At 41.5% G+C, this 20588-nt stretch overlaps 1 protein-coding gene across 4 annotated transcripts; it reads left to right on the top strand.

Moving 5' to 3' along the window:
- Positions 1–34: 34 nt before the first annotated feature.
- EIF4ENIF1 (eukaryotic translation initiation factor 4E nuclear import factor 1) lies at positions 35–20169 on the top strand. Of its 4 annotated transcripts, none has more exons than XM_072351326.1 (19): positions 35–173; positions 550–673; positions 4333–4406; positions 5227–5354; positions 5893–6188; positions 6763–6964; positions 7948–8123; positions 9230–9365; positions 9688–9867; positions 11900–12129; positions 12958–13026; positions 13898–14081; positions 14758–14837; positions 15188–15327; positions 15504–15588; positions 16509–16641; positions 17333–17677; positions 17891–18055; positions 18319–20169. In XM_072351326.1, the coding sequence occupies exons 2-19, from the start codon at positions 554–556 to the stop codon at positions 18543–18545; spliced, it is 2970 nt and encodes a 989-aa protein (XP_072207427.1). In that variant the 5' UTR covers positions 35–173; positions 550–553; the 3' UTR covers positions 18546–20169. The 4 variants fall into 4 exon arrangements, with proteins under 4 accessions (XP_072207427.1, XP_072207428.1, XP_072207426.1 ...); XM_072351327.1 differs by having other exon boundaries at positions 12955–13026; positions 17396–17677; XM_072351325.1 differs by having other exon boundaries at positions 12955–13026.
- The last annotated feature ends 419 nt before the right edge of the window (positions 20170–20588 follow it).

The following is a 20588-nucleotide window of genomic DNA, read 5'->3' as shown; positions in this document are numbered from 1 at the left end:
GCCTGCGCGTGGGCCATTAAATGGGTGCGGGGCGGGCAGCGGAAGGCCCCGGTTACGGCGGCTGAGGAGAGACAGAGTCGGGCGAATAGGGAGCGGGCGCGCGAGGCAGCCGCGGAGGGGTCGGAGGCGGGCGGGGCGCGGAGCCGGCCCGGTGCGCGTGAAGCGCCCGAGGGGTGAGTGCGGGAGAGAAGGGCGGAGCGGAGCGGGAAGCGCCGCGGGCGGCGGTGAGGCCTCGAGCGGAGCGCGGCGCCGTGAGGAGATCCCCGCCGCCTCAGCGCCGTGCCGTCCCTCTGCGCGCCGTGAGGTGCCGGGCCGCGGAACGCTCCGCGCGGAGGCTGCTCCCGAGCCGGGCGCTGCGCTGCGGCGGTCGGGCCGGGCCGGGAGCCGCTGCGCTGGAGCGGGGGGAGCAGCGAGCGGGGAGCCCGCGTGCCGCTCTGCAGCGCGGTTATCTGCTCGGCTGAGCGCTCGGTTTGTTCGGGCCGGGAGCGAATCGCTCGTGATGCGACGACGCGCGTCCCGAAATGAAGTGTCTGGTTTGTTTTTCACCAGGTCCATGGTTAAAGGCTTTGACGTAGCCATGGATAAAAGAGGAGGCATAACAGAAGCTGAGAATGGTGATGCTTTTCTGGAATTGAACAGAACTGCTACGAAATACCCCCATCGCTATACAAAAGTAAGTGCTTTCCGCCTCTGGAAGCTGTACGTGGAGCTGTTGGCCACAGAGGTGATGAAGGAGGGAGAGTCCCTGGGTGGTGGGAGCAGTGCATGGGTTCTGAGGAGCCTCTGTGTGGGTCAGGACTTGCTGGGTGACACAGAGCACACAGATCACTAAATGTGATGTAGCTGTACAGCACTGTCCTCGACAGACATCTCATTCCCACTGCTTTACATATGAGCACTTTGAAGCGTGTGCTGGAGAGGTAGAAGCCGGAGAGGTAGAAGCGTGCTGCTCTGCTAGCTTTTCTCAGCATTTGTGCTTCCTAGTTCTCTTATCAGCATTGTTACTTTAAATTGGCCGGTTTCCTTAGAACATACAGCCCACCAGATCTAATTGCAGCTTCTGTATGTGCCTGAAAAGATGCTTTTTTGTAATCTTACTTGCAGTTGCTTGTGGTGGGGTTTTAGATCACATTTGTACGTGATTCTAACTAGTGCTCAGTGTGAAAGCTTTAGCACAGGTGCTCACATTTAGCTGTGATAACCATTGTCCTTATACTAACGTGTATTTAAGTAACTACCTTGCAAATAACGATCCTTTCAGTAGGGAGTTGGCATACTGTGGAGCTCAATGTTCACATTTTGGTTGGGGTTTTGGTATCGCTTTTAGAAAACTTTTAATGGCAGTTGTGCTTTTTTTTTTTCCTGTTGCTGAAAGCTGTGGGAACAGATGGTCACTGCTTTGTGTGGAAATCTATTAACTTGTTTTACAACAAATGGCTTGAAGTGTGGAACAGAGACAGCGTGCTGCTGCTGCTGATTGTGTTATCTTACTTGAGAAATGCAGAACTGTCTCATTCTTAGAGGTTGTGTATTTTTGTTAAGGAGAAGAGCTATCAGTGTGACTCTGCCCTGCTGAGATAGCAGGGTTGTCTTATTTTGACTAGGTGCTTCAAAGAAGCCAAGTAGTTTGGTGTCACGGTGGCAAAACTTATGTGGGAATAGTATGGCTCTCCGATTCCCTCCCTTTTCCTGGACAAGATGTACATCCTAACCAAAGATGCAAAGGGTAGAATTGTTTGGAGTTTGAATTATTCCTGAAGTGGAGGAGAGGTCTTATCTTTAAACCACCCGTTAGAAAATCTGTGCCTGTCCTTGCTTGGTGTCGTTCAGCTCCTCCTAGAAAGAGGAGTTGAATGCAACTGCAGATTCTGACTGCTTTTTTGGGCTGTGCTCAGGTAGTTGCTGGTGCTTAGTGTGCAAATAAAGCAGTGCAGCAGAAAATCCAGCATTATTTAGTGTCTGTAGTTCTGATCAGAACAAAGTGGCAGAATTAGTGCCAGAAAGCACCAGTCTTTTATGTGTTGGCTTCCAAAGAGTCTGATTTCTCACGCTTTTTGACTCTTAAAATATCTTGCACAATACTACTTTTTTTTTTTGGGGGGGGGGAGGGGAGGAACTATTTTGTTTGATGTCATCAACATCATAAGTGGTTTTCACATGATCAGTTTAATACTATTTAGAGGTGGGATGGATGCTGCTTCAGGGCATGTATTGCTGATTTGGTGTAGAGAGAGAGTTCCTAATAATTTATATGAACTTTCTTACACTGGGGCAACAGCTGGTTCATGTGATAAATCCTTGTGAACTGCTTGAACATAAGTGTTCAGTAGGAGCTAAAAATACCTTTTTCCTCTCTCCTTCCAAACCCTTTTGTGTGATTTAAGAAAAAACGAACAAAAGAACAAAATAAGCTGCACTGTGGAAGTGCTGACAATCTACTCTTAAGACAAAATATTGTGTATTTCGGGCTGTGTCTCCTAGTGCTTTAGAAGCGTGTTGCTCCAGGGTGTGCAGCTTATAAGTGAGATGCTCCTCACTTCAATAGGAAAGTTGCAGTGAGATCCGTTTGAAGTCTATGAACTCCCTCTCGTGGCCAACAAAATAGTAAATTTCCAAGTCTGGTTTTGGGTAGTGTTGTTAATAGCCCTCATACCTACATCAGACTATGATAGTGTTACCACATTGATGTTCCTCATAGATCAAAGTTTATTTTGGGAGGCTGTGGGCAGAGAGTCCAGTCTCCTGTTTAAACACTTGCTGTCCAGGTTGTCAGATGGTACTGGGGGAAAACTCATTTTGCTGAGGACTAGTACAGGATTATGCTGAGGAAGTACATTTGTATGGTAGGTGGATAAAACCTTAACACATAAAAGATCCTGGGCATTGCTTGTTAATGTAGCCACTGATCTGATTTTTTAGATGCATGGGGACAATGGTGTGAAAGCTGTTGTGTAGATGCTTTGCTCTTGTATGACAGAGCCTTCTTCAGTATGGCTGATGTGGTGTCTGTTTGGGTCTCTGTCCTTCCTGATAAGTTCTCAGTACAGTACAGCTGGAAGGGAGGCAGATTGAAGAAAGGCAATCTGCAGAAGATATATAAGAGTTAGAAATGTGCATCTTTATTATGTGTAGCTCTGGTGATTCAGAGTGCTGATCACACTTAGTGCTTTTTGAATGTAGCAAGCTACAGTGAGAAGGTAAGCTGCTTGTTTCCCACAAATGGCTGGCTAGTCAGGGTGCACAGACAGCTTTCAACTCAGGAGTGTATTTGGAAGCTGGTAGGAAGTGTAAAACTGAAACATCATTTAGCATCAATTTGTCTTGGGTAGAGTAACAATAGGTGATGTTTTCTAGTAGGTGATGGTCAGAAATGGCAAGCTTGTCTGGTATTCCCAGATCTGCTTTAGTGATTGATATTGTGGAATGCTTTTATTTTTACAAACTGAACTTTACACAGCATTGAACACAGCAGTTTTCATTCTATCTTGAAAACTTGCTAGCTTCAATGTCAGTATATGTTGTGCTTGTAAGTTAAATTGTACAGGGAAATGGATGAGTTAACATGGCTGATGTAGACAGCCTTAAGTGTTAATGGAGTCCAAACCTGACCTAGTAAGGCTTAGCACTTCAAGTGAGTATGGATTTGAGGTTAATGTTTGTGAGTAAAACTTGTTTTATTCTTGTCATCTATGGTGGTGTAGACATGGGAGGAAACATGAATTTACTTGCTAAGCACTGCTGCTACTTTGTCATACACTAGAAGTCATACTGATTTGTCAGATAGGTCTGTATGATTAGTTTCAGATTAGTTTCAGATTATTTTCAGAAACCAACTTTCAGGACCATTCAAACTGTGTTAATCTGTTTTTAAGCCCTTTGGTTTCTGGAAGTGCTATACTGACTTATATAGACATTGTCTAAATTCTAATTTAGCCCAGTGAAATACTCTTGGAACCTGAGTCACACTCTAAAATTTGTTCTGTGTTGGTAATGGTGCTGTAACTTATTCTACAGGGTGTCAGTGTTGTAGGTTGGACTCATTTTTCATTCTCAAACAGCATTATGTTGTCTCTGGCATTGTAGACAGAGGTAATGGAGGTGAGATATATAGTTCTGATTAATTGAGAGTGTGCTCAAAGACTACTGGTAGAAGAACTGAAAAATAAACAAATGTCAACTTTCACTGTTGTATTTAACAGTAAATGAACTAACACAATAGGAAATATGGCTTGTCAAATGAAATGGCTAAATTGAATAGGTAGTTTGGAACAGATGTTTGAGTCGCTTAAATTGTGTCTGGGTGAGAATTAAAACTGCTTGCTCTTTTTCTAGGAGGAACTTCTGGATATTAAAGAGCGTCCCTACTCTAAGCAAAGACCTTCTTGTCTCTCTGAAAAATATGACAGGTATTTTCTTGATTATACCAAGAACTACATTATTTCCAAAGATGTAGAAGCAGAAGTTGAAATATCAAGTACTTCTTAGCTGGGAAGTTTCTCTTATTTTGATGCAAGTATACTGAAGTATTTTCAGAAGTAATAATCTAATAGTAGAAACTGAATGCTTTAGTTGGGAAACTTGTACTTGGAAAACATTGTAATTTAAGATCCATCAGAAAATAACTTTGCACTGTACAGATCTCATAGACATGCAAAAGCTATTCTTCAGCGTGATTTTTGTGCTGTTTGATGTATTTAAAATGGTACCAAGAATATAGGTGGGTGTACAGCACTGACGAGGTCATGTTGCAACAGGCTGACTTGCTTAATGGATTACACTCCCACGTTAACAGTGTACCTCATTTTAAAATGAAGGTAAGAGTATTCCTGACTTGTGCTGAGAAGTTTGCTGAACAGCAAGATCTCCAATACCGGTTTATTCGTTTGGACAATATGAGATGAAGAGAATTTCCAGAATGCCTGAGAACTGAGACACTTGATCCACTTGAGTTATTTTTATCACTGTGTCAGGCAAACTTCCTTGATACCTGGTGGGATAACATGTTCTACAGTCTAAGTGTGTATATATGGTATACTTATGCTTATAGGAAGGATCTGGAATACCACATGAGGTCATGAACTGTAGTAACTCAAAGATTGAGGAGTTAGGTGGGAGGTGGATCTCATTTGTACCAGATGGCTAGTGAGTTCTAGTTTGCAGCAACAGTGATATGATTTCTTTATTATGCTAGATGTAGTAAGCAATCCTGCAACTTTTTTCTCATAGTGATGGTGTCTGGGATCCAGAGAAGTGGCATGCATCTTTATATCCGAGTTCAGGGAGGACTTCACCAGTGGAAAGCTTTAAAAAAGATTTGGATTCAGATCGGACTTCTCTTATGCGTAGAATAGTAGGTGAGTATGTTACAGTACAGGAACCAAAGTTAAACATAAGCTGTTGGCAAAACCTTCCCTTTGGGATGACATGAATATCTGAAAATTGATTACATAGAATAAGTTTCAAGGAGATCTTGGTGATTCCAAGTATAAGTCATTCCTGATGTGCTAGTAACTATGAAAACTAGCAGTCTGTTATTGCCTACTGTTTTTGCAATATAGTAGTAAGTACGTTTGTAATTATGCAGTTACAGAGGATAGTTTTCTATGCTTCAAGATTGGGCCTGTACTTAGGAGGTATAGATGAGAGCAGGGACTTTCTAGGTGACAGAACAATGATTCCTTAATATCCAGCTGTGAATTTTAATTCTCATCTTTCTGTGGTGCTTGGCTAGGTTAGCCTCACAAAAATAAATAGTGGATGTTGTCCTTTGAAAAGCTCCAGGAGTAGCAGCAAGGCTGTGGAACGGAAGGTTATGTATGGATATGTATGGATAACTAGCTTGTACTTACTGCTGTATTCAACTAAATACTTTATGTGATCTTTGATTTGTAGATCCAAGAGAGCGAGTGAAAGAAGATGACTTGGATGTTGTCTTAAGTCCACAAAGACGAAGCTTTGGGGGTGGCTGTCATGTAACTGCAGCTGTTAGCTCACGTCGAGCAGGCAGCCCATTAGAAAAAGAGAATGACGGTGTCCGTGTTATTGGTGGACGTAGGATTGGCAGCGGAAGAATTATCTCTTCACGTAACTTTGATAAAGACCACAGGGGTGGTGAAAAAGATTTACGTGATTCTAGAGATGCAAGAGACAGAGATCGTGAGAGGGACTACAAAGATAAACGCTTCAGGGTTTGTTCTTTTTTCCTGGTTAAATATTTAAATAGTTTTGGGCGGTCTGCACTAAAAGTAAAAGGAACAGGCTAACTGCAGTTCAATGTTCCACACAAGTGGGCTTGTTCTTAAAGAGAATCTTCATGGTCCAATAGATGAGCACTCAGAGCTTCAGTTGTCAATCCTTTTACAGAAGAACTGGGATATATCCACTTCTGTGCATCCTACAAACCTCTCCCATGATAAATGCCATAACAAAACATTAAGAAGTCTGATAGTTAATAGTTCTTGACCTAGCTGTTGTCAGCAGATGGAAGCTTTTATGCTTCAAGATATTTGTTTTAAAAAATACAAAATATCTTCCTCTCAGGGTACAGAACTGAATTTATACAGGCCCTGTTGTAGATGCTAACGAGTCACGGCAACAGGCCCTTGCAGACCAATAGCCTTTATTGTTGAAGCAGAAAGTCAGCAATAAAGTTTAAAATTGAATAAGCAAGCTGAAATAGTGTCATCTGCTTTGGAGGTCAGGGAGGAGTGTTATAAAACTACATTCAGTGGTTAACTTAATATTTTTAACATCCCACTCCAGAGGGATTTTGGTGATAGCAAACGCATCTTTGGGGAGCGAAGAAGGAATGACTCGTACACAGAAGAGGAACCTGAGTGGTTCTCTGCTGGTCCTACAAGTCAGTCTGAAACGATTGAGCTCACAGGCTTTGATGACAAAATTTTAGAGGAAGATCATAAAGGGAGAAAGCGTGCAAGACGGCGCACAGCCTCACTGAAAGAAGGTAATGGTAAATCTGACAAAGGCTTTTTCTGTCTGTGTTATTTGTTGCTGCATGTAGAAATGATTCCTCTACAGATACAGTCAAATGTCAGGAGTAATGCAGTTTACCAGCCTCTAGGAGTAATACTAGTCGTATCTTAATACTGTTAAGAATGCTTATATCAAGTACCAGCTTTCAGGGAGCTTAGTCTGTGGAATTTCTAGGAAGAAAGCAATAGTTTCCAAAGGATTCTTCATGGAAGAACAGCAGCTGTTAACATACTGGGATAGCTATATCTGCTTGTCTGCTTTGTGTAGCAGTACATCTGATCTCTGTTTGGTGTGCTTTCCTGCATTGATTAGTATATAGTTAATTACTGTATCCTAGTCTCATTTTCATGTTCTGAAGTGGATAACCACAATTACAGATTAGAAGTGTTATACTGAAGATCTAGTGAGTCCTGGTTTCTGTTGTGGCAGACTGCAGCCATTGCAATGTAGATTACTTCAGTCGGAAGGGAACTTCAAATATCCAGTCCAACTGCCTGACCATGTCTGGGCTAACCCAGTGTTAAAGCATGCTACTGACAACATTATCTAAATGCTTCTTGAATGCTGACAGGCTTCAGCCATTTCTCTGTGAATCCTGTGTGTGTTTAACCAGCCTTACTGTAAATGAATTTTTGATGTCCAGTCTGAAGCTCCCCAGCACAGCTTTGTGCTGCTCTGCTTATCCTGTCATCAGTTAACAGGGAGAAGAGATTGACACATCCTTTGGTTTCCCCTCAGGAATTTGTTGTAAGCAATGAGGCTGCTCCTCGTGCTTCTTTCTTCCAGATTAGACAGCTCAACTGATGTATAACCAGTGACAGTATCACATAGGTGGCTAAACTACTTTGGTCCTGTGTTTGTAATGATGAGGTGAATGTATTGCCTGCTAGGTGCTCTTTCCACATGAAATACTTAAGTCTATTGACTCGGTGGCTGTTTGATTTTCTTCTTAAGGGATAGAATGCAATGGTGGAGTGGCAGAAGAAGACGAAGTGCAAACTGTCCTTGCTAATGAAACTCCAGCAGATCAAGAAGTTCCCAGGGAAGCTGTCTTACAAGAACCAGCTCCAGGAGAATTTGACTTCAATGAGTTTTTTAACTTGGATAAAAGTGTCCCTGGCCTGGCTTCGGTGAGCTTTTTCTTTACAGTTTCTTGCTTTTGAAGTTGCTTTAATGTGATGTGCAAGTGTAACACCTTTCAGAATTTTAATTTTGGTGTGCTAGGATGCTACTTCTGAATGTTATCTCTTTATCTCTAAAAGGGCATGAGTTTGTAATAATGCAAAGAAGGAAGAAAGACTCAAAATCACTATTGTGCTTTTTGTTGTTGAACACCACTTGTTTCAGAGAACTTCTCTGGCAGAAGAAAGCTGTTATTCCTTTGGTCTGAAATGAAGTGCTGTATGATGAAACTTTACCTGTTCCCATTGAGCGAACTTTTAATTGGAATCTCTTGCAAGATGGAAGCTTTAGTTTGAGTTAAGTTTTACAGTGCTCTTTTGAAATTCAAGTAGCAAAGGAGTGCACAGTCACTGTGGATGGGAGTGGTTTTTGCGTGATCATCTTAACAAAGTCCTGTTCAGTGAACTCGGGTCAGGCTGAAGGGAGAAGAATCCAGCTGCTAGACTCAATTGATCTGAAGAATGCAACCCTCCTAGTCATGGCCTAGTTGAGAATGTGAAGTGCAAGCAGGTAGCCTTTGGTTACAGGCCTTCTGCCCCACCTGTTGTGGAATACTCCAAGGCTGAGGAGTTGTCCTTGCAGATCATTCAAGGCTCTGTCCTTGGAGCAGCAGTGAGTTGTGGTTGAGGAAAATTTAGCTAATCAAAGTGCTGCTTCTGTGCAGTGATAGGGACTAAGACTGGCCTATATCAGGCCAGAATTGCTAGACTATTATAACTTGTTTTAGCTCATTTAGAGAATGCTTCTGCTGCTTTTTCACACATCCACTTTGAAATGTCATAGCTGCAGTAATTAGGTGATGCTGTTTCAGTTCTCATTTTAAATCTGAACAAATGTTTGGTATAATTGAAAGATGTAATGAATTTTTGACAACACTGATTACACAAAGACTATTATATTTAGAAGGAAAAATCATTTCAGAATTTCTAAGCTCAGGATCCCGTCTTGTTATCTATAGCAGAGTAATCTTGGTTGTACAGTAAAGCTTCTCAAGGATCTTTCTGATCATAAGCTTCTATGTTTTTATTTTTTGTTTTTTTTCCTCATCTTCTAGATGATAGAAGATGTGTTAGGGGAAGGTTCAGTGTCTGCCAGCAGGTTTAGCAGGTGGTTTTCTAATCCCAGTCGCTCTGGAAGTCGGTCAAGCAGCTTGAGATCTACACCCCATGAGGAACTGGAGAGACTAGCAGGTAAGGCTGCAGAACAGTGCATGGTCTCTTTCTTTTGTATTCCCTCCTACTTGATTAATGAGAATGTGACAGGTACAGCTTTAGGATAGTGCATCTCCCACAGTTCAAGCACCTGATGTTCTTTCGGAAGTTCTAAATGTAAGCAGTTCTGTTTTTGTAAATGTTCTTGTCATGTTCATAATGACTTTCCAGCTGATCTTACGCAGAAGGTGTGAGGCATAACTTCTCAGTGACCTGTTGAACTTGGTTACCAGTGTATGTTCATCTTGAGACCTTGGGTTGGTAAACTGATGTGGCAGTGCTCCTGGTTTTGCTGTTTCAGGTCTAGAGCAAGCCATTCTCTCCCCTGGCCAGAACTCTGGAAACTACTTTGCTCCCATTCCATTGGAAGACCACTCTGAAAACAAAGTGGACATCCTAGAAATGCTACAGAAAGCCAAAGTGGACTTAAAACCTCTTCTCTCAAGTCTTTCAGCCAACAAGGAAAAGCTTAGAGAGAGCAGTAAGTGCCTCTTCAGATATTGTGGAGTTCTCATTGTGCAGTATCTCAAAGCAAGAGGCTTGATATTCTGGATACATCAACTACCAAGTCCAGGAGTAGGAAGCACTACTGGTTTACTGGCACTATAGATCACAAAATACTCAGCGAGTCTTACTTAATGTTAGTGTCTTCACTAACTTCTTTTCATCCTGATCACAGGATGACATCAATTCTCAGACCATTTACTGGCCAGTAACAATCATAACTTAGGATGATGCAAGTCTTGAGCTGAGATTCATGCTTTCTCTGGCCGTTATTTAAGCTTGTCATGCTTGAGACCGGCAGTGTCAGCTCAGAAACAAGTGTCTGAACTCTGGTTTACCAAAAACTTATTTTAATTCTTGCAAGGATCTTTGGATCACACTGATCCATTAAGTGTTGGGATCTAAAAAGATGAACGATTGCTGGAAGATATTAGTATTTCTTCAAATTGTTAAGCACTAAAATCAAATCTATCAAGACTATTGCTAGAACTTGAATCACAGTGATCTGTTTGCTGTTCTAATTAAACATAAAGTAAACCTTGAGGTACTACATAGGAACAGATTTGTTTCAGTCAGACTAACTTGACTGGGATCCTGGGATTGCAGGTAACTTCTGTTAGCAGTTGCCAGCGAAAGTGAATTCTGTTTTCAAATGAGTTCAGGGCTGACTTAAGCTTGATGTTAAAAGAGAACCTTTTGGTTATGCATTTGCATGTTTAGCACGATCGCATGCATGGTGGTACAAAAGTAGATGTATTCTTTGTGAAATCTTAGTCTTGTTCCAAATTATTTTCTATTTGGCAAGCAGCATGTATTGCCTAGTGAAATGGACTGAACGAAATGTCATGCTGTTCCACGATCTGTGTGAAGCAACTGGGTATGAAATCATCGGAGAATTGCAAATATTCTAAAGCATCCCGTTTGGGAGCAGGAACTGTCTGGCTAACATGTGGAAAACATTTTCTTAATTTGACTTAAATAGAAGTGCAAGTCTTTTCTATGTTCTGCTTGGTCTGAATTTCCTACTAAACCATTTCTAAACTTTGATCCTCACAAAACACCGATGAAGGAACGAAGAACTGGGGGAAGCTTCCATTCATACTCTGACTTGTTATGTATTCTCTTAACTTACAAGTGTTGTGGAGTTTCCAGTCCCATTCCTCTCCACCAGCATCATGCTCTTCCTTCGTGTTTCATTCTGCATGTCTGAATCATTGCTCCATCTTGCCTTCTTGCCCAGATCTCCAATAAATCTTGTTTCTTTGGACCAGTGCTTGCTGCAGCAATTCATAGCATGCTCCTTCTTTTTTTCTGCTTGGGACAAACTGGTCCATAATGCTTGTCTAGCCTTATCAGTTTGCATACGTGCATGCATACAAATGCAAGTACTGCTTATTAACGCTTGTGCCTTATTCTGATTATGCCAGTGAAATCTTTCTGTAATGGCTCTTAATTAGGGGGTGAAAAAAGCCTACTTCACACTTAATGCACACCCAACTAAGTGTGCAACTGATTGTCTATAAAGTATCAAGGTTTCTTCAGGTATGTATTCTCTGTACCTATGATAGCTTCAGGCAACTTGACAGTCCTTCCACTGTGGCTGTAAGACAGTCTGATTTCCTGAAGTAAAAGATACTCAGAATTTTCTGAGTTAGACTCGGTCATGTTCAAGTGAATATTTTCTATTCAAAAGCAAATGAAATCCTAATATGCTGTAAAATGAAGTAATGGCCTGTCTCACAAGGTAAATGGAAGGTAATGGAAATTTAATAGGTTCTTACAGTGCCTTAAGAGCTCTTATTTTGTGCATGGTGGTACCTCCAGTGTGAGTATGAAGATGTCTAAGTACAGGTAAGATGCTGTTAAGCAGCTGGTACAGATATCAGAAAACAAGTTTTTTGGCTGCTATCCTGTTTTCAAACAGTTTGTATTCAACTTCTGCTCAAGAATGGAGCTCTCTTTTAAAAAATGACACTGTGGTTCACCAGTATTTCTTCTGTATTTCTCAGCGCATTCAGGAGTTGTGCTTTCGGTGGAAGAAGTTGAAGCTGGGCTTAAAGGCCTGAAAGTGGATCAGGAGGGGAAAATTGCTACTCCATTTATGGCGGAGCAAATGGAGGAGTCATTGAACATAGCTGGCTCCAGACAGATCAAGAAAGATGGGGATATGACTGCATTTAACAAACTAGTCAGTAGCATGAAAGCAAGTGGGACTCTACCTTCACAGCCCAAAGTCAATGTAAGTAACACACAGCTGTATCTAGTGAACTGTTAATGGATCCGTGTGAAGAGACAGGATACAAATTGAAAACCCCTTACATTACACTTCTGATAACGTGTGGGGCTTGGTTCAATCTGGGGACATGAAATTAAATAGTGGCTTTCATTTACAGCTTTATTGCTTGAAGGTGGAAGAAAGCCATAATAAAACAGATGTGCTGTGGTCATTTTCTTTAGCCAAAGCAATTAGGTTTATGTCACTTTTATTTTAGGGGACACTGCTTAGTTCCTATACTTGAACAGAACTTGTCAGTGTTTTTATTAAAAGCAAACATTCTGTAAAAAGTATTAGCCATGAAGAGCAGACACCATCAGTTTGCTCCTTATAGAATACATGCTAGAGATTAGTGATTGTCTCAGTACTGCTGTTGAAAGGCATCTATCAAATATGTTAAATAAGTGTCATTAATGCTTAGCTGAAGCTTGTACTTCTTGCTATCCTAGTGCTCCTTGTTTCTGCATTGTTTCAGTTGCCCACTTGTTCTGTTTCTTCCAGTTTGTACAACTATATAAATTCAAGAATCGACATTGTACTTTGAGTTTGTTGAACTGCTTGCATGCAGTCTGACACTAGGTGTTTTCTTAAGGCGTATCAGTGAGCTGCTGATAGCAGCCCTTGTCTGCTCAGCCCTCAGCTTCCCTGGGATTTTATTTGGCTGATGACTAAACTGTAGTCCTCAGAACAGACAAAAATGTTAACATCACTGAGACAGGAATGTGGATTGTGTCTTAATGAATACATTGCTTGTCGTATGTGCAACTTAAAGTGTTTTCATTTTCTTAGCAGAGCCTTGAGAGTCACTTAATGTCACCTCCAGAGATACCAGGCCAACCTCTATCAAAAAATATTCTGCAGGTATTTCTTATAGGCTGTTTAGGTTTCTATTTTTCCCCTACTAGGAGAAAACACAAAATGTTTGGAAATAAGGCTTTAAGGTAGTTACAAGGGGTCAGACTACTCCCCCTGTAAAGGAAGCTACAACTGAACGGTGACTGAATTTGTTTTATGATGCGTGTCCCATTGTTATAATTAGAAAACATACAAGGGTTGCTCTGGGAGTAACACCTATTTTGTTTGCCTGCAGTGTCAAAGGCAGATGCTGGTGAGGTGGCAGTAAAGGTTAAACCTTCCTATCAATATTATGTTTTGCTGCTGTGGGATAGGTGGCAGCAGAGGGGCAGTGTGTTGAAATGGCATCTGATGTGGAAATTTGTACAAAGTAAAGGTGTGGAATGGGATTCCTCTACACAAGGGGGAGTGATCTGGCACCCATTGACATCAGTTGATGATTGCTGAATGTTTGTAAAGACTAAGCAGGGGATGTAAGCACAGTGAGGCGGTGAGTGGTGTGTGTCAGCAGTGGCACATGTGGTCACCTCCACTGGTGCAGGTTTTTACAAGCAGGGCATGGAGGCTTTTGTTAATGGCTGGTAAAAACGCACAGTAAATGGTGGTGACTGTTGAAAAAGTGCTTTGTAGCTGAGAATTTGCTTTATTAGTGTGACTGTACATTTGGTATCTATTGTTTCTATGGAAGTAAATAGGTGTTAGTTCCAGCGCCACTTATGTAAAACCTGGCTAGGTGTCTACCAGTTTTGGTGTGCAGTCGCACAAGGCAGCCTTCTCTTCTAACTTGCTAAAAGTAGCATAGCCTGCAGTCTAGTAAAATGAGCTCTTGTGTAAATGGATCTAGTATTCTGAACTTTGTCCTGTTATATATTCATAGGAACTTCTTGGTCCACCCGTTACCAGACCTGCTTCATCCAATGTTTTAAGTGGCCTGATAAGTGGTTTGGAGCCTGGAGCCCCTTTACTGGGACAGAGGGCACCCTCTCCCCCTATCCCACCTGTGTTTCCAACTCGAGCTGCTTCTGCAGATTACCTGCGCCATAGAATATCTTCACCTATTGGTATGACTTGTTGCAAAGCAGTGTTTCTTTTGGCTTATTTGAATGAGTACGCTGTTTTTTAACGAACACTTCATAGAACAGTAAACTTGGTGACAGTTGGTAGGCAGTGGTAGGACAGTGTTTGCCTCTTGACTGTGTACAACATATTGTCCTTGTTGGTCTGTTTAATCACAAAAATGTACAGGTCAACATCAGCTGGAACTCAAGAGTAAATTCTGGTGCATTGAAATGTGGTCTACTACATAAGAAGCTAATTTTCATCTGGGAAAGGGTTTATTCTCTTTATAGCAGCTGGCATGGTGCTAGGCTCTAGATATCTAACAGGCTGATAGAACTCTGTTGTAGCTACTGCTAAACAGTGCTTGCGCAGTGTTGAGGCCTTGTCTGTTTCACATTCTGCAGCACCAGTGATTAGACTGAGGGGCACAGCTAGGCAGATGACCTGAATTAACCGAAGAGTTGCTCTGTGCCATGAAATGCTTAGCAATAAAAAGGAAGAGGAGTGGGTTTAGGAAGGAGGTTATCTTTTGTTTGGGAACTGACTAAATGGGAAGCTGAGAATCTTCACGGGGAATCCTTAATTCAGGTATAAATGGTTTACTTAAGGTTATATATCATATACTGGGGGGAAAAGTGTTAGTGCTTTTAGATGCAACTGTTTAATGTTTTTCATTAGGTTTTGGACAAGGTTCTCAGCAATTGCTTGGTGATCCATTTCCAGGTGTGAGGAAGCCCATGAGCCCAGTTGCTGCACAGGTTAGACCTAAGTGCTTTTTGCTTACATGTTAAATTTGCTTAATCTTTCTGCTTATATTTTGGAGTCCAGAAAAAACTTGTGGAAATAAGTGTATTGAGTAAACGTGTATTACATGCTTGTTGTAGTTAACTCCAAATATGAGAATGTTGTGTCTAATTTAGTACCACCTCAAAACCTCATTAGACCTGTCTTAGGGTATGTTAAGAGCTATTAAGCATCTGTTGTCCCTCAGTAAAATAGAGAGCTGTTGGTGGGCAGATGCTTGTGAAGACATAGCAGTAAATCTTTTTCTTCTTTAAAAAGACCTTTGATTTGTGCTGTTTTCTTTTCCAACACAACTCTGCTTCAGATGAGTCCCCTGGAAATACAACAAGCTGCATTAGAGGGACTAGCGTTACCACATGACTTAGCCATACAGGCAGCAAACTTCTATCAGCATGGCTTTGGTAAACCACAAATGGACAAAAACAGAGATGGCTATAGAAACAGGTAGGTATCTGACTGCAAAACATAAAAGGCATATTGTCAATTGTTTTTTCACTTGAGTTTTTTCTTTCGGAAGATATTGATACTAGTGTGACTTAAGCTTGTATCATTTATTGGCAATGTTGACTTTTATTCTGAGCCATGAGTAGAACTGCCTCTAACTTCCTGTCCTTCAACAGACAACAGCGAGTGACTAAATCACCTGCACCAGGACACAGAGGGAATACATCTTCTCCAGCCCCTACAGCATCCATTACTAGCATGGTCAGTACCCCTAATACATAAGGACTGTAGAAAAAGCTGTAAAAGTAGCTGCAGTAACAAGATCATGGCAACTATAGTCAGCAGGAGGATGTAAGGAGGAGCTGATTGAATCATAAGGGCGATACTGTAATGTCAATACAAGGATTAATTGCACCTGATGCTTAACTGATTGTCTTCACTTTGAAAAATAGCCTTTTCGTATTAGTGTGTTACCCAGAGCTGAGGAAGCCCCATCAATGTTTCCTTGACCCAGTTTTCTCAAACAAAAGGAAGGTAACTATATGGAAAGAGTAGGCCCTCATATTTTGATGCCCAGGCTTCCAAGAAACAAGGGTTGAAAGTTGCTGGGCACTGTAGAAAACACTAGTCTGCAGCATGGGTATGAAATGACTCATCTAAATGCCTGAAAGCTGAAATACATTTTGAAAAACAAAAGCTTCAAATGCAACTGTTGCCTCCTTGTCTTCAGTAGTGTTTTGCTTTGATCTAAGCTTTCCAATTAATCAGTCAAGTGCTTGCAGTTTAGAGCCAATATTAAGTTGTCAGCTGCTAAACAGATGCAAGAACTTTGTATATGTAACAAATAAGTGGCTTCCACAAATGCTGTATAACTTGTAATGGGAAGAAATACAGTTAAGGCAATTTTCTGTAGACTTGTCATCCATGAGTTAATACAAGTAAGGTTTCAACTAGCTCCATAAGAAACAAAGATTAAAAACTTTGACAAAAAGGAGGGAAGTACTTGAACTACAGAATGAAGTGATGAAATATTGTGAACCAGAGTAATTGGTGAATTAAGCAACTGATCAAACAGAGCTTCAAATGGAAAGGGTGTACTAGAATTGGTGTCCACCCACAACTAAGGTAGTGTGGCCCTCTAGTAATAAGCACTAACTGCTTTTTATTGTGTTTTTCTGCAGCTGTCTCCTTCCTTTACACCTACCTCAGTGATTCGCAAGATGTATGAGAGTAAAGAAAAGAGCAAAGAGGAGCCAGTTTCTGGGAAACTGAAAGTCAGTGATGGTAAAGATGAAAATCAGAGGCCAAATGAAGGTATTGTAATGGCTTTAAACTAACACATGTGAGACTTGGAATAGAGTTGAAGAGCTACAACACACATGTCCAGGCTGACTTAAGATACATCTGATTAATGGAGGGCAGACAAGTGTAAAAAATGTATAAGGAGGGTTAGAGAGCTATGGAGTAGGTACACACCTGAGTGTATTATTCCAGCAGTGCTGGGTTCAGACCTATATTATTCTTGTTTGTAAATAGTACTGACCATAGGAGGCCTGCACAAAAACTGCTTATTTGCAGGTTTGTTTTTTTGATGAATAAACATATTAACAATAATAATTGCATACAATACCAGCAATAATAAAAGCAACTTGTAGTCCTCCTGCAGTGTCTTAGCTGAACAATTAAAACTGAGACCCATTAACCTCTTCTAAATGTAGCTGGTTAAGGAAGTGTTTTGTCACCTTGACTGATATAAGTGGCTATAAAGAAGAAATGCTTAATACTGATTGACCCAGTAAGACTTGTGTCCAGTTGTACTTAAGTACTATTAACAGCAGAGAGGTAGCTTACAGTCATTTAGGAAAGCCAGAAGTCTCCTATTAAATACATAAATATGAGTAAAGTTCAGCTAGTCCTAGAACTTAGCAATCTAATAGTCATTACCTTTAATTTTCATTAGATGTAATCTTTAGCTGTGGACTATAATAGTTGTATTCAATTCTAGCTACAGATAATCTACTGTCTAGTTCTGTGGAGAATGCAGATCAAGAAACTTTGCCCACCTTAGGTACCAAACTACCTGCACTGCAGCGCTCTGCATGTTCCACGCCTCTTACTCAAGCAAATCGTTGCACCAAAGAGCAAGACTACAGGCCTAAGTCAGCTGGCAGAAAGACTCCTACAATGGCCTCCCCAGTGCCAGGAGGCCCTTTCCTCCGTCCTGTTCATCAAGTACCTCTTGTTCCCCACGTACCAATTGTGCGACCTGCTCATCAACTGCATCCAGGACTGGTCCAGAGAATGCTGTCGCAGGGGGTTCATCCACAACATCTTCCTTTACTGCAAGCAGGTAAATCGTACTTTGTCCATTAAGTTAAGCCCTGTCGAGGATATGCAATAATTTGCAGTAGGAGCAAATTGATACTTATTACTGTCAATGTTTGTTACATGAAAACCCTTAAAATTCAGGTAGCAACTTCTAGCCCATCTATAACATAAATGTTAGTTTTGCTTCAGGGTCCTTATGCCTATTAGGTGAAATTTCCACGTTGCTGTTAAACAGGTATGCTTCCTCCTGGAGTGGACCTGTCTCACTTGCAAGGAATTTCTGCTCCCATCCTTGGCCAACCTTTTTACCCATTACCAACAGCCAGCCATCACATCTTAAATCCGCGCTCTGGGACACCTTTACAGCTAGCAATGATGCAACAGCAACTACAAAGATCAGGTAAACTAAAACATACAGGAGGAGCTGTGAGGTTTTCAACTAGCTACATGATACTACATCCAGAACTGGCAGTGCCAGGCAGTTTGTGGGTGTACTGACAAGAAAATGAGCAAGGGGGTCTTGATTTCCCAGGACTAATAGAATGTAACGGTCTCGTTTGGCTTATGTGCAGAATGCTTGTATTGAGGTATCAGTTGCTCTAGGGAAAATTGCACTGTTGGGCGAATGCATTACTCCACTTCAAACAGCTTTACGTTTCACAGGCACTGGAGCACAGGGATCACCTGCTGGTGTGCAGACAACCCCTCAGAACGTGCCGTCCCGGACTGGATTATCTCATGGGCATGCACAGCTCGACCATCGTCCCAGCCAGAGAAGTGGCTCTCCCATTGGCCTTGCAAAGTGGTTTGGTTCGGATGTCTTGCAGCAGCCTCTCCCTTCTATGCCATCCAAAGTCATCAGTGTAGATGAACTGGAATATCGGCAGTGAACAGTGACCACTGGGTGGGACACTTGTGATTCTTTAGACTGGATAAAAATGTCCATAGTCAGGACTTCACCTCTGTTTGTTTTTTTGGGGCTTTTATTTTTAGCACTCTGTGCAAGATTTCTTTTGAGAGACTAAAGCACATGGCACCTGTTCTGGTCTCATGTCTGCATCAAGACTAAGGGATCCATTATGGCTTGAATAGTGAAGCCTGAAGAAATTTAGATGCAAGACAAAGCCAGTTTAATCCTGGAAGTGTCTATTTTTTGGTTTTGTAAGATATGTGAATGAAGTGCTGATATTCTCTAGAGTAGGGGTAGCAGCTACAAATTCCTCCTGCAGAGAACTAAATGTATAGACCTTTGTGTACAGACTTGTGTATAAACAATCTTTTGTATATATACACATAGAATAGCTTTTTTTGAATCTATACAGCTGTACATAAGAGTAGCTGATGACAGTTGAGCTTTAGTTGTGCCTATGGTTTGGATCTTTCTCCATTGTACATGTGGGAGTTTAAGATTAAAGTTGCATATCCTAAGTGTGAGTGAACAGGATAAAGTTGCTTTGCCTTTTCTTGCTGCTCATCTCCTGTAGGTCTCCCTCAAACACATCTTTCTGTCAAGTACTGTGCACTCAGTGTAGCTAGCATCAACGTGAAAAAGCCCACACCCTGCTGTCTGCGTAACAGAAGTCCGATTCCTTGTGTGCGCAGCTCGTCTCATCAGATGAGAACTGTTTAGTCTTCAGATGGCATTGAGGTACAGTGACATAAGCCAAATCTTCATCTGTTGTAAGCAGAGACTGTTGGTACCTACTGGTCATAGTTCTTCCAAGAGGGCTGGTGCTGGTCCTTGGTTAGCTGCAGTATTTTCCTTGTTTTAATCTTTCAAACAAGTTACTGAAGGTCATCAAAATAGAACCTTTAAATCCTCACCCTTCAGCTCCTCAGTCATAGGTGTGGTATGTTCTTTACTGCCTTCCCTTCCGTGCACAGAAGGGAGTCCCAAGAACTGTCCTAAGTCTGATGCAATTACTGTGAAACTTGCTTTTGGAGTCTTGTTCTGCAGTTTGAAAGGGGGAGGAGGGGGTAGTTTTGTGATCTTACTGTGTATATTTGTTTTTTAAAATACTATGTTCCTTTTAAGCCTGTTTCACTTTCCTGAACAGTTCAGTGTTCTCTCCATCCTTTACTGCATGGTTCCTCACTTCACTTTCTCACTTGTGTTAAGTCTAGTACTGCTGTCATGTCTCCTATCTAGCTTAGGCCATTGTGCTTTTAAAAAAGAAAGAAGCAGAACCAGAATCCTCACAGATTTGCTTTTTTTGTAAGTCTCACTGAATGCAAAACCAGCAGCAGAAAGGAAGAAAATCACTTGACTATTAGAACAGTTGTCAGCATGCTGTGGTGGGTTTGTTTCAGTCTAGTGGAGACGATGTTGTATAGAAATAGCAAGCTGAAATTAGATATGGAATCTGTTGGGGGTCACCCGTATTTCTAGTGGTTGTTCATAAAACAATCTCTGTAAAACATGCAATCACCAGCTTGTCCTTGTAAGATTGTTTTCATACTTTTTTAACTTGACACTTTCCCAGTAACATTCTGTAAATAAAGTTGATTCTACCAGCTGTCTGTATCAACTGCTCTGGAACTCATTTCAGTCTATGGGTGGTTTAGCATTAGAACCATAGTTTGAGCTGAGTCCCCCGAGTTTCAGCTTCCACCTTTTTTGCTGTGGGTTGATGGATCTGGCTTTGCTTTAGGACGAGTGTTATCAGCTCTAGTGGAGGTCTTGTTATCTAAATGCAGCACTTTGACTGCACTAGCAGTAGTTTAAAGGCTGATCTTGACAGCCAGGCTTTAAGAGTAAGGATAATGTAATACTAATGTACCAGATATATGTGCAGCAGCTGCTGAACCCTGCTCTGCCACAGGAGGGGTGGATGAACCTCTGATAGCTTCTCATCCTCATCTCTGCTCTACTCCCTTCCAGATATGTAGCTGTGAAGGAAAACTAAATGCTTGAACTGAACCACAATCAGCAA

This window comes from Excalfactoria chinensis, chromosome 16, assembly GCF_039878825.1.
Source record: "Excalfactoria chinensis isolate bCotChi1 chromosome 16, bCotChi1.hap2, whole genome shotgun sequence".
Lineage (NCBI taxonomy): Eukaryota > Metazoa > Chordata > Aves > Galliformes > Phasianidae > Excalfactoria > Excalfactoria chinensis.
The sequence above is the reverse complement of the archived record's forward strand: the minus strand, read 5'-3'. Positions and strand labels throughout refer to the sequence as shown.

Coding starts and splice junctions, on each gene's coding strand:
- EIF4ENIF1 (XM_072351325.1), top strand. CDS start 554: ATGGTTAAAGGCTTTGACGTAGCCATGGATAAAAGAGGAGGCATAACA. Junction 674..4,332: donor ACCCCCATCGCTATACAAAA/GTAAGTGCTTTC, acceptor CTCTTTTTCTAG/GAGGAACTTCTGGATATTAA. Junction 8,124..9,229: donor GTGTCCCTGGCCTGGCTTCG/GTGAGCTTTTTC, acceptor CTCATCTTCTAG/ATGATAGAAGATGTGTTAGG.